This window comes from Ornithodoros turicata, chromosome 3 (genome assembly GCF_037126465.1).
Source record: "Ornithodoros turicata isolate Travis chromosome 3, ASM3712646v1, whole genome shotgun sequence".
Classification (NCBI taxonomy): Eukaryota; Metazoa; Arthropoda; class Arachnida; order Ixodida; family Argasidae; genus Ornithodoros; species Ornithodoros turicata.
The window spans coordinates 8,584,509-8,597,181 of NC_088203.1; the positions used below are offsets into that span (position 1 = coordinate 8,584,509).

The 12,673-nt window shown below is 47.3% G+C and overlaps 1 protein-coding gene across 3 annotated transcripts in view; it reads left to right on the top strand.

Moving 5' to 3' along the window:
• Nucleotides 1-7,403, top strand: part of LOC135387940 (hepatocyte growth factor receptor-like) — a 42,807-nt gene extending 35,404 nt beyond the window's left edge. For 2 of the 3 annotated variants that reach the window (XM_064617172.1, XM_064617173.1), the window contains exons 14-21: nucleotides 467-514; nucleotides 2,119-2,265; nucleotides 2,351-2,437; nucleotides 3,489-3,673; nucleotides 3,882-3,991; nucleotides 4,529-4,691; nucleotides 5,103-5,239; nucleotides 5,961-7,403. In XM_064617172.1, coding sequence (XP_064473242.1) covers nucleotides 467-514; nucleotides 2,119-2,265; nucleotides 2,351-2,437; nucleotides 3,489-3,673; nucleotides 3,882-3,991; nucleotides 4,529-4,691; nucleotides 5,103-5,239; nucleotides 5,961-6,180 — 1,097 coding nt within the window. In that variant the 3' untranslated portion in view covers nucleotides 6,181-7,403. The remainder of the gene's footprint in view (nucleotides 1-466; nucleotides 515-2,118; nucleotides 2,266-2,350; nucleotides 2,438-3,488; nucleotides 3,674-3,881; nucleotides 3,992-4,528; nucleotides 4,692-5,102; nucleotides 5,240-5,960) is intronic. The other variant, XM_064617174.1, reaches the window with a different exon arrangement.
• Nucleotides 7,404-12,673: the final 5,270 nt, after the last annotated feature.

Genomic DNA, 12,673 nt, shown 5'->3' on the forward strand with positions numbered 1-12,673 from the left:
TTACCTCCAAAACCCTCTCTACGGTAGTCATTGTACTGATTCGGTCTCGAAGAACTCGGGTACATTCTTCTTGTTACGGATTGGGACGTGTTCACTGGTACCACAGTAACAGTAAGCAAGCAGTAACAGTATGCAACCCGTACAATTTGTTTGCCTGGTTGGTACACAAACAAAAAGAAAATACCATCGCGTACTGCTGCGTTCTGCCACGTACCGTTGCAAGGCACGGTACGTACTGACACAGTGATTGATTGATTGATTGAAAGAAAGAAAAAAATGGGGATTGTAGCCCTCATCACGAGGGCCGGCTACCCCTACAGTATACTGTCCCTCTCGGTTTGTTCTGTGGTATTCCGCCGCCACTGGTAGCATGTCGGGACGACAAGAATGATGATGATGGTAATAAAGAAAAAAATGGAACGACAAGATACCGGTACCGGTACAAATATGTTGTATGTACTTTCAGGCGTAGTGATATCCCCTGAGACGCCCGTTACTAGTGCGGGAACCGCTGGTAAGATATCAACGTGATCAGGATAAAACTAGCCTAATTGCTACATCACACTAACTAGCTAACCTCATTTCACCTGACCTAACTGCATGTTACGAGAAGCAACGTATTAACTCACGATACACGCTGATGGATTCGACAGGTCGTTAACGCCGTGGCTTTGGCACTAATTGGTTCATTCCTACAACCCGAGTTCAACGTAAGAAAGACACGAATGTTGCCCATCAATCGTAACAGAGTTACTGCGCCGGCGCAATTATACTGCAGTAGTATACTGAACTAGATGCCACCTATATGGGGCTGGTAAGTTTTGCTGTCGGCGCACTACTTGGCGAGAGGTTGCGGAAAGGGGGGGGGGGGTGTAATGGCAGGATCGGCTTGCTGTTGTTGGCCACACACAAGTGGGCGTCGTCACGACTATAGCAAAAAAAAAGACAAAAAAAGACGGATGAAGGGTGGAGATGCGTAGAGGGTGCATGGGTTCGTCGGGGAGAGCAATGTGTTAGAGGGGTCGTTGAGCACGACCCGCCTCCTGCAGAAAGAGAAAATGGTTTCTTGCTTTTGCGGAACGCTCGGCATAAGAACCATCGGAGTAGAGGATGTCCGCTAACGTGCCAGAGCTGGAGCGAGGGAGATGGGCTTCGCGCACAGAATGGTATGCTCGGCAGTCTCGCAAGGTGTGCTCGATTTCTTCAGGTTGTTGGCAGTGACCACAGCACGTAGTGATGCGGCTATAGCTCTTACAGCCAATAGGAACAAAGGGGATGCCGGGACTTAAACGTGTCTCTCTTAGGTTGAACACGACTTACAGATGTACCCATTTTCATTGGAGAGGTATTCATGTCTGTAAAGTGTCACAAAAACTCAAAAGCCTCTCCGACCTGTTTGCGGGGTGCATGCCTGGCGTCATTATAAACGTAATATTCTTCGTTTCAATTACGATCTTGGTTGTGTTATTCAAGCTGGTGAGTCACGCCATCAGGTAATACAAGGATCGGACATTGTCGCGTCTCCGGTGTTCAAGCTGCCATATCACTGTGTCAGTTAAGAAACGGGAAAATGTACATGTTCAGAATACGTGGGTTGTCTAGAACATATCTTGTAGTAATACGTTGAAGCACGCAGGTGTTGCACTCCAACTCCCTATAGCTCGCTGTAGCATGCATAGTATGTCCGACTCCTAGATGACAACGCATGACGTAATAAATACCTTCCTATCGCAGTACACCACTAAATCAGCGATCATATACACCCCTAAGACTATGGTACACGAAGATATGCTATTGCTTCTTCACTTCTTCTGCACATGTAAGCTACACACGCACCCTTCTTGTAGTGCAGCTTTCCGCCTCCTTCAGAACACACTGTATAGGGAGGTCCTGTTCAATGAGGAGTCGATCATTTTGCACATCTGCATTAGATTACCTCTTCTGCATTGTTGCCAGGTTAAAAAAATAAACACTGCTTAGACATTTGAAGCACCCTTTTAACGCCACTACTATTCGACTATTTCTTGAAGCATATAAGAGTGTCTCTCCACAACGACGTCTGGATCGGAGTCTCTAGCACTCAAGGGTTTGACACAGCTATCAATACATCTCTTCCAGACTACGTGCGACCAAATGACGCTGAGGCACGTGAGGCTCTCATGGCACACGCCTTCGAGCTGGATAGCGAAACCATAGCCATGCTCGAGTCTGAGAAGATACTCTTCAAGAGGGAGTACCTCATACTCGGTCCTGTCATTGGCCAGGGTATGCGCGTCTCCTATTATAAATGTGAACAATGAACTCCATTAGTGAGAACAGATTCTTCGCCAATGTCTGTCTTGTGAACTAGGACAGTTTGGTTGCGTCTACCGTGGAACGCTGGAGCTCGAAGGGAAGGGAGAAGTACTTTCTGTCGCTGTCAAGACGCTTCATAACAGTAAGTCTTCTTCTGATTCTGACGTCATTACCATCCATCAAATCCAAACAAATCTCGTTGTTTACGTCATTACCATCGTCAGCAGGAGCCATGAAAACTTTTAGCCCGGCTTTTCGTATAAGGTTCCCTGTAGTTTTAGCAGTAACGTAGCCAGAAAATTTTTTCGGGAGGGGTTCTGCGGGAACATGGGGGAGAGGGTCTCACCCTCGCTTTCCCTCACCCAAATGGATAACCAAACGTACGATTTGGTGGGGGCGTAGAACCCCTGAAACCCCCACTCCCTGGCTACACCACTGAGTTTTAGTGACCGCTGCTGCCACGCCAAATAACGCCCCTGGTGAGAATTAAAGCAGACAAAATCTACTGTTGAAGCGATAGGCTTTATAAGGCCCTCCAACGTCGAACGTTGAAGGTATTTCTTAGTTTTGTCCTCCGTAGCTTCGGTAGTGGTTCGGGCACACGCTACAGTCCTCAGAGCTGCTGGCGTGTAAAGTACTGCCAAAGCTATAGACCTCTTCCTTTTTGTAAACAAATGGCGTCATAGTGTTGGACAGCACCACCAATTTGGTAGAGTTGAACTACGCTCGAAGCTAGAGGCGAAGAAGGTCGCGTCCGAAAGCCACGGTCTTGAGGGAATTACGGTGGTCCCTGAAAGGGACGCGACCATCGGTCCTACTTTTCTTTCAATAGGAGGCAGCGAACAAGTGTCCATTCGTAGAACCTAGCAATCATCTTCCGATTTGTTTCGGTTTCAGTCTGTCTACCAACGTCATGATGACGTTTCTCGGGTAGAGGTCCATTGAGGACGTCACTGAGGAATTTCCTCAACTTTTGGGCAACCGAACCCAGGATAGGAAGATTGTCCTATAGAGCTACTGCATTCAAACGCGTCTTGCAGAATTTTGAGATTTTTCTGTAAATTTTTTTGTTCTGCTATCTCTCGTTGGCATCTCTTGCCAATCTTTTCGTAGGATGCTGTTGTTAGAGAATGTTCGTCGGAAGGCAAAGTAATGTCCATAGATATATTTTCTTTACGAACGTAATCTTGCAGACTCAAGGGGTGTGGAGCTTGATGGCCAAGCCTTCTTGGAGGAAGCGTTAATTATGAAGGACTTCCACCACACAAACGTCCTTTCCCTCATTGGACTTTGTGTAGACACCGATGGACAGCTCATGGTCATCACTCCTTACATGAAATATGGCGACCTCTTGTCCTACATACGAGATGAAAGAAATGTGAGTTTGCTGGGTTGTTGCATCTCTTGTGGGAGCTCATTATCGCCTTACAGTCACTGGCATTTGATGGGAAAGCAACACTTTCGGTTCTGTTCCTTCACGTGGAGACGTTCCTTCTGAATGATAACTCTTGTCACTAGTTCGCGAGCACAACAGTCCGATCCATATCATATAAAGGCAAGCTCTTTTTTTCTTTTCATTCTTACAGTCTCCTACTGTGAAGGATCTGATTACGTATGGCATCCACATCGCTGAAGGCATGAACTACCTTTCGAGTCAGAAGTTTGTACATCGAGATCTCGCTGCGAGGAACTGCATGTGAGTAGTCTCTTCCCCAGATTCTCCTATGTTCCAGAAAACTGTACTGCGTTTACGGGGTAGAGTGTCGCCCCCTTGCGATGAAACTCCCCATTCATCATCTCAGAATAAAGTTGTTGTTGTTGTTACTGCGCTTACTACAGTTCTAATGCGCTGCAGAAAGCAATATACCGAAATTGTGTGCCTGTAAAGCGTGCTTTGCCTGCCGAATGAGGAGTACAGTGAAGCAAACTTGAGGACCACATTCTTCAACGAAGCTTCCTACGGTTTTTACGAGTTCTATACTTGACCGTGTGTGCTTTCTGAAGGACATAAGGACTGTGTCCACCTTTCAAGCCTCAACGCTCAAAATATCTTTAAAAAAAGTTATGTTTTTTTTTAACGCACGCACCAAGTGTTCTGGAGGAGCTGGCGGCATCGGTGCGGCCTATGTCTCAATTTTTTTTCCCTCTACCCCTACGTGCAAAGTCATTATGTTCTAAGCACTGTGAATGTGTAAGATACTATGCCTAAATAAATCTTACCCATGTCTTGCAGGCTAAGTGAGGACTTCACAGTTCACGTCGCGGACTTCGGTCTTTCCCGCGACGTCTATGAAAAGGACTACTACAGCGGGGATAATAAAAAAACGAAACTTCCAGTGAAATGGATGGCGCCGGAAAGCTTAGAAAAGGGCATCTACAATCATAAGACTGACGTGGTAAGTACTGCTCAACAATACAAAGCTGGAGATATACATGAGGCCAGCGGCGTCACTAGGGTACGCGTCACCCGGTGCGGGACCTCTCTGCCTCACCCCCACCCCCAATAATGGTTCCCTTTCCACACACGATACACGATAAATAACAGTATCATACCACGCGCAGAAATAAGATAACGGGTTCGCCGACGGCTCCTCATGTTGATTTTGGTGCGTCACCCCCTTCCGTCGCGGTGGTCCGTCCGCACTTGGTCCGTCCCCCCTTCCGTCCGCACCCCCTGGTGCGGACCGCACCCCTCGCACCCCGCTAGTGACGTCACTGAATGAGGTCGTACTTCGCGGAAACTCGCGGTCTCCGCAACAGTAAGGTCAGGCTTCAATAGCTGCTTATAACCTCCTGTTCATTCACAGTGGGCGTACGGCATTGTATTATGGGAACTGATGACACGAGGTGTGACGCCATATCCTGAAGTGGACAACTGGGACATCGTCAATTTCCTGAAGCAAGGGCGACGGATGCAACAGCCATCTTTCTGTCCAGACATTCTGTAAGAACACTCCGCTATGCACTGTCTTCTTGAACACAGTACGAAGCCAAAGTGATACAGAAAGTAAAGCTAAGCTCTGGCGCTCAATCGCTGCGCTCAAGCCTTGCTTTTACTCAATACGACGGGTGAGGAGAAGAATGGTGACCAACGGCCGTATTGTTAGACGATCCTCGATAGCAGTGAGTGGACGAAAGGAGCGCTCCTCCACTTGAGGTGTCATTGGGCCTCAAGGAAACATCCGTAGTACCATGTACTATACGTGAGGAAAGCTCGAAGGATTCCCTGCGCTCAGGTGGCGCTTCGAGTGAAGGTGGATTTTTGAACCACAAAACCAGCCTCCAGGAGCAGCTCAAGTGGTGGGTCGAGTTGAGGATCGTTGAAGCATACGGCCCTAAGGATTGTGGTTGTACTTGTTCAAAGGCAGCTTTGACTGAAAAGCAGATCGTATTGTTGCCAGAAAAAAGTATATTTATATTAGAAATATGAACCGACATGCACAGTACCTAGCAGGTCCAATATACTACAGATAAAGTACAAGCAGTAAAACAGTGTCTGCACATGAATTGGATAAGTCAAACACAGTTCCGAAAATGCAAGTTCTCCAACCTGCTTCTGGCCTTACACTCGTACGCCTAGTCCTGAACTTAGAAGCACTTCGTTTAACATAAATCGTGTCTTCATTGTTGGTCGAATTTCACATCACGCTGTTCAATTTTTGCAGGTACGAAATCATGCTTCAGTGCTGGGAAGAAGACCCCAAGAAACGACCACCCTTCTCCCGCCTGGTGCAGGACGTGACTAACGTGATCACCACACTTCAAAAGAGGAAACGTGACAAGGAAGTCGGCTTAAAAGTGACCTACGTCAACTATCCCCGAACGGAAGGCGACGAAGAGGACGACGACGACGACGATGAGGCCGGTCCTTCGTATCAAAGATGAAATACCCCTTCTGCACTAGTTGAAAGAAACACGTCTGTGATCTTTAAGTAGAAACGCCATAAGGACATCAGCAAGACATCATCATAAAGCATTGCCATTCTCACGTTCAGTGATGTTGTGCTACGGCCTACTGTGTAGGCTTGGACAACGGACTTTGAAGGGTTCATTCAGTGACTAGAGCTCGCCAGTATCGAAGGAAGCCACGGCTGAGTTTCCCATGGTCTACAGCGTTGAGTACGGCCCGATATAAAGACACAGTGACTTCACATGCGTGATTGCTGTGCTCATGGAAGTCATTGCTCCAGCTCCAGAAAAGCCATCGAATTTTGTTTCACGCCATTGTCATTTCTACAACTCACTGTTATTTTAGAACTCTGTTTCGCATAGATAAACTATGTCAGTGAACTCTGCAGGGCTGCAAGAGCGTAAAAGGACAATGGCACGAATGCCCTGCTACAAAAGAATGCTTTTGCAACAAAGCCACAGTGAATGAAAACGGCAGGGTTCTCCAGAGAGGTGTACCGTAAGGTGGTATTGCTTGGAGAACGTCATGGCTGCTGATTTCTGCCAGGAGCCACTGGTGCTTCGAACAGAAGACTGGTTGGAAGAACTGTCGATATCCAGTAGAAAAAAGCCTTCTGTGCGGAGGATCCGCTGTGCCTTGTGACCTCTCGCTTACCAGTGTCGCTACCAGATGGTCTGGTGTACAGTCATCATTCCATATACCTCGTTTGTACATAAAACAGACTGAACGAACTGAGCATGTGTAGCTGCAGTGTAGCATATCTTCTTACCAAAGTCAACAGTAATTTCGATAGTCTCGCGAGCATCTCAGGTGTAACTGCGAAATACATTGTCAGACTAATGAATTCCGATACTTTTTGACTACCGCTGTATTTCCAGGTGCTCCCACCTGACGAAGTGGAAACATGTTCAGGACATATCATGAGGGATTCAGCCAAATTATATTAGTGAAAGTCTCGAAGAGAAACAGACGAAATATAATCTGTCGCATGCTCACAAGTTACAGTGATGTGCTATTCACTCAATCCTGTAGACAACGTTATTCCAACCCAGCAGTCGTACAGCTGCCTGTGCATGCAAAGCAGTATTGGAATATGTCTTGAGCATATAAGAAGACTATCTGAAGACATATATCAAGACTATCTCGTTGAAAAGCGACGCACGTGATGTCTGATCAACATTAAAAATATTGTCTTTTCCTTCCTGTTCACTCAGCACAACCATCAGTATATTTGAAGGGAAATGCCTCAGCACCTCATCATCCTCATCATGATGAGGACGGTGCCCAGAAGAAGAACAGTCTGTATCGGCGGCTCTCGTCTTGAGGCACTTCCCTTCAAGCTTCCTTACCGGTTCGCTGGATTTCTACCCGTCTACAACCATCAGTATAGCTCGTTTGAACTAGAGGACGTCTGAGTTAATATTCCAGTAGGCCGAGCGCTGGGGCGCTGGCCGTGCACCTGGATACCACAGGACTTCGATCCCTATTGTGAAGGGGCTCGTTATTTCATTCCCCGCGTGACCACCAGCAATGGGGTAGGGTACCACCCCTGGCGATGAAACTTCCCATTCATCATTTAAAGGTACTATAAAGCAGTCGAGGGCGAACCTATGCAATCAGCATGACGTGAGAGTGCTTGACTCAAAGGCTCAGCACAACGAGTAATATGTTCAGGAGTTGACTCTAAGTATTTTTAATCGGTAAATAAAAACGCAGTCAAGAATGTCGGGGCGACGCCTGGTGGGAAGAAGCCCTCAATTTGTCAAGCAACCCTGTAAGCAAGGAGACCGATAAACAGATGGCTTTCCTGTCGGGATTTGCAAATACTACCTTTTGAGAAAAATGTAACGTGTGTGAAAGAAAATAAACACAAGCCGAATCTTGCACTCAGTAGCTAAGTTACACATGGCGCACATGGTTCCAACCTATCAAGTACCTCCGTGGCACCCGAGGTGCCGCTGTGTTCGGCCCAGAGTCGTGCGCATGAGACAGTTTCGCCGCCGTACTTGGCGGAGTGGACGTTTCGTCCGTCTGCTTCGCCACAGTGTTGCCAGCAGATTTTAATTTTGATTTTTTCGGGATCTATAACGTCTATGTGAGAAAATTTTGCGGCATTTTACTCCTGAGGACGTACACAATTCAGGGCACACAAAATATGAGGTTGCACCTCGACTGCTTTATGGTACCTTTAAAGTTGTTGTTGTTGTTATCGAATAGGCAAATACAGCGTGGACGATGGTGCCACTTTAGAAGAGTACAGTTTAGGGTGTGTACAGGTCCCGACAAAAGTTTACGGAACACGCGAGCGGTGTATTTTCTCCTCGGTACGACACCCTAGCGGCAAGCGGAAGCTGGCGAAATCAGGCCAGTTCACTGCCTCAGAGGGGTGGACGACTGCGCTCTTAGCGACACACAGCGGTAGTTTCGGTATGATTACTGTTGAATGTGCCCGCGAAGTGAGTTGGACTTAACTGTTGTGCTCGTCAACAACTCGTGACTCACGTCAGTTGTTTATCAATCCATCAGTTATCAATGTCAGCGTCAATACACCGTAAAGTGTTGCCACTATGATTCATCCTTGTTATCACGATGATAGCGGCGAGCTCCCCGTCTCAACAATCGGTGAATCATGTGTTGTTGGCGAGCACAACAGTAAAATCCAACTCACTTTGCGGGCACATACAACAGTAGTCATACCGAAACTACAGGGTGTTACCCTATAAAAGTCTACCCGTGCCGCCATGCCGTATTCGCCAATTACTCAATGCAGGTGGCACATTGTGCGATCTTTATATAAAGCTCATAAGGACAATTAATCTTGGTAAATTTCAAAGTGATTGAGTGCCGCAGCACGAAGTTATAACTCAAAACGTGCAATTCCCATAGTCAAAACAAACAAGATGGCGGCGTTGAGAAGAGCACTTGACATGCTGCTCCCCACACGACAACGTGTCGCATATCCTGCCAGCCGGATGGAACGGCAGTTTTCATTTGGCTTTCGTGTAACTGTCGTATTTTGCTCAGAACTAAGCAACGTGAGGAACGAAAAATGACGACGCATACTCAGCAGACGACACCCAAAAGGGATGTCGTCTGCTAACTGAGAGGCGCCATCTTTGCTGTTTTGACTACGGGAACCTCACGTTTTGCGCTATAACTTTGCGTTACGGTGCTCAATCACTTCGATATTTACCATGATGGAATGTCCTTATGAGTTTTATACGTAGGCAACACATTGTACCGCTTGCATTGAGTAATTGGCGAGCACGGCATGCCGGCGCGGGTAGACTTTTATAGGGTAACACCCTGTACTGCTGTATGTCGCTAAGAGCACAGTCGTCCACCCCTCTGAGGCAGTGAACTGGCCTGATTTCGCCAGCTTCCGCTTGCCGCTAGGGTGTCGTACCGAGGAGAAAATACACCGCTCGCGTGTTCCGTAAACTTTTGTCGGGACCTGTACAAGCCTCGCTAACTTCAAACCGATTAGACGCAAGTTTTAACGTAGAGCGTGTACGTCCCATATCAGGCAAACATGGAAGATAAGCGGACGACGAACTTTTTATGGCAAACGACGATAAAAACCGGAGACACGGAATAGAAAAAAGACAGACCATAAGACCCGCTTTGTTGAGTGCGCCGTAGGCATGGTGTATAATATTCCTTTTGCACGTGGTTTTTTGCTACGTAGGACAGTCTGGTAGGGCATAAAAGGAATGGAGGAGGAGGAGGAGGAGGAGGAGTGTCGTTGGGAGGAACCCGAGAGGTCTGCCTGCCTGATTAGGCGGCATGTTTCTCGGGAAGGGAAAGGTGGAGGAGAGGAAAGGGTGAATGCAGACAGCCTTTCAGGAAATTCTGAGTTGGTCGAACACTTGAGAGACTGTCGCAATTGTTTTCCGCTTTTCGAAGAGACCATTGCATTGAAAAAGGCGCGTGACCCGTTTGGGCGACTCTTAGCTGAGTACAAAGAGAATAAGTCACGAGGAAATTGTGTTAGTGTTCCCTCTGTTTCCCCCTTTCCACCCATCAGGAGGTTATTGGGAGTGTAGGCTGTCATTAATTGGGTTGCTGTGTGTGAGAACTTGCCGTGTTGCATTTTTTTCTGTTCCGTGTCTCCGGTTTTAATCGTCTTTTTACAATGCACTAGCTCGCCTGCACCCTTGCACTTCCACCATTTTTATGGCAAACACTCTCACAGTACGCACTCTCGACCAGGTAAGCCAATGTGACATTCACTCTGAGATCTCCAGGTACCTTTGCACTACAATGTCAAGTCTGCTGAAGAGCTTAACTCTTTCTGGCGAGCGCGTACGTCATAGCCTCAACTAGACTTAGACTTAGACTAGACTTAGACTAGACTAGACTTAGACTAGACTTAGACTAGACTGGAGTAGTAGCGTAGCTAGCGCTAGTCTATTGTGCTCGGAAATAACTCAAGAGCTGCTGTCACAGAGGTATACCTCCGCAAGCTGAGAATGTAGTCCGCACATTCAGGGTGAGGCATACGACAAGATGGCGGACGCCAGGGAGATGAGGAAGCCGATTCACATGTTTTGTTCACGCGTTTGCTACTTATGTGTTTGCACACGTTTAAAAGCATGCAAACGTGATCCAAGTACGTCGTCTCCAACGAGCATTTTCGTAGCATGATCAGTGTACAAGCGACAGTTTGAAGCACGCGGGCGAGCTACGTTGTGACTCGGATGCGTAAGAGTCACTAAAAAAGCTTCGCTTCAGAGTATCGACACAGTTTCAAGAGCGAGCATGCGCCATCTTGTTTTCGCGCCACGCTCAGAGGAGAAATGTGCCGTCCAGACGCTCGCACCACCGCGTCATCTCTTTTTTCGAGGCCATGAAATGAAGTTTTCTCGTTTTCCCAGAGAGGTGATTCTGGCATACTCTACACATCCGTCGTCTGTTCTTGTCATGTATTCCGTCGAATAGCAGTCAAACTACATCAGTATTTCGCGTTGGATTTTCGATACCGTGGTCAGTGGTCAACCAGGAACAAAATGACACTCTTTAATAACATGACTTTATGACTTAATAAATATATTACTTATATGACTTAATAAAGTGACTTTCGAAATCGACTGGAACGGATGCGACCGTACCCCTAAGTACCATACCATGTCCTGTCTCCAGGTTTAGTTCCTTCTTTGCTACGTTTGACACATCGACCAGGCGATTTGATCGAACGATATGTTAGAAACAGTGTATACAGGGTGTCCCAGAAAACGTGTCATTGAATTATAATAAAAAGCTACGCCACCTAGGATCATGCGGTCAACGGCATATTGTTTTTACTAGGTTTTTGCCACCTCCTGATGTGAATGTCATCTAACTTGAGTTTGATTATGTCAATTTGTACGAACTGAACTCGAAAATTTGCCAAGTAATGGGTCGCTTTTTTTACCCCACCAATGTGAAGCGCGTGCCGAATTTACTCAGGTTCATGATTATTGACACGGATATTGAGAAGCTATCCCATCAAAAAGAAAGAAAAAAAAAAGCAGAACATCATGGCAATTCGGAGCGCCCAGAGCATAGCGCGGAACGAGGCTTTACGCGCCTTCGCTGACAACCCGACCAAAAGGAGGTTGCTTACGCTCAGGGCCAGTTTCTTACTTGGCGACGCCCGACGCGATGTCGTCAGCTGGCGGCGGAAATAGACGCGCATTTCCGGCGTTGAGAGAGACGTCGAGCAAAAAAGAAAAAAAATTGCCATGCCGGTCTCTTTCACGACGTCAGCGAGAGCTGCCGAGAACTATGGCTGGCGACCAATCAGGTGACACAGAAAGGCCACGCCTCTTGAGTTTTCGTCTGCTTTGTACGACGGAATGCCACTGTGGTGGGAACGTGAAAATCGTGCGCTCTGACGGGGCGGCGGAAATGCACCTCTACTTCCGCCGCCCGTTCACGACGTCGCGTCGGGCGTCGCTAAGTGAGAACTGGCCCTCAGCCCACACAGCATTGCGCGTGCCAAGAGCTCTGGAGTGGCCCGAGATGAATAAGGCAGGGATAGCTCATCGCATCCGGCTTCCGCTGAAATCATGCTTTCCCTTCCCCCAATTTCAAGAGCTGTCACTTTTTCTGTTAAAGGAAAATTCATTAAACTCAAGAACGGAATAAGAACTGCTACTTCACACCCTAGTTGACATACGCCTTGCATACATACACACATACTTGCTTACTTACATACATACATAGTACTCCTTAAGTCCACCACTCTAGATGTCTGCGATTATCTACAATATGGAATGCAGTACATAATGAGTATGAGTTGTGGAAACCTACGTTCCCACAACCTCGGGGCGTCAGCCCGTCCGTTCCGTGCACGGAGGAACAAGCAGCACAAAAGCAGATTCAAGGAAACATACCAGATTTATTGTCCTTTCCAGCCGTCGAGACAAAGCCAAAATAATTGAGCGCAGTAACCCCTCTTTTATACCACGTTCATCTGCCACGCCC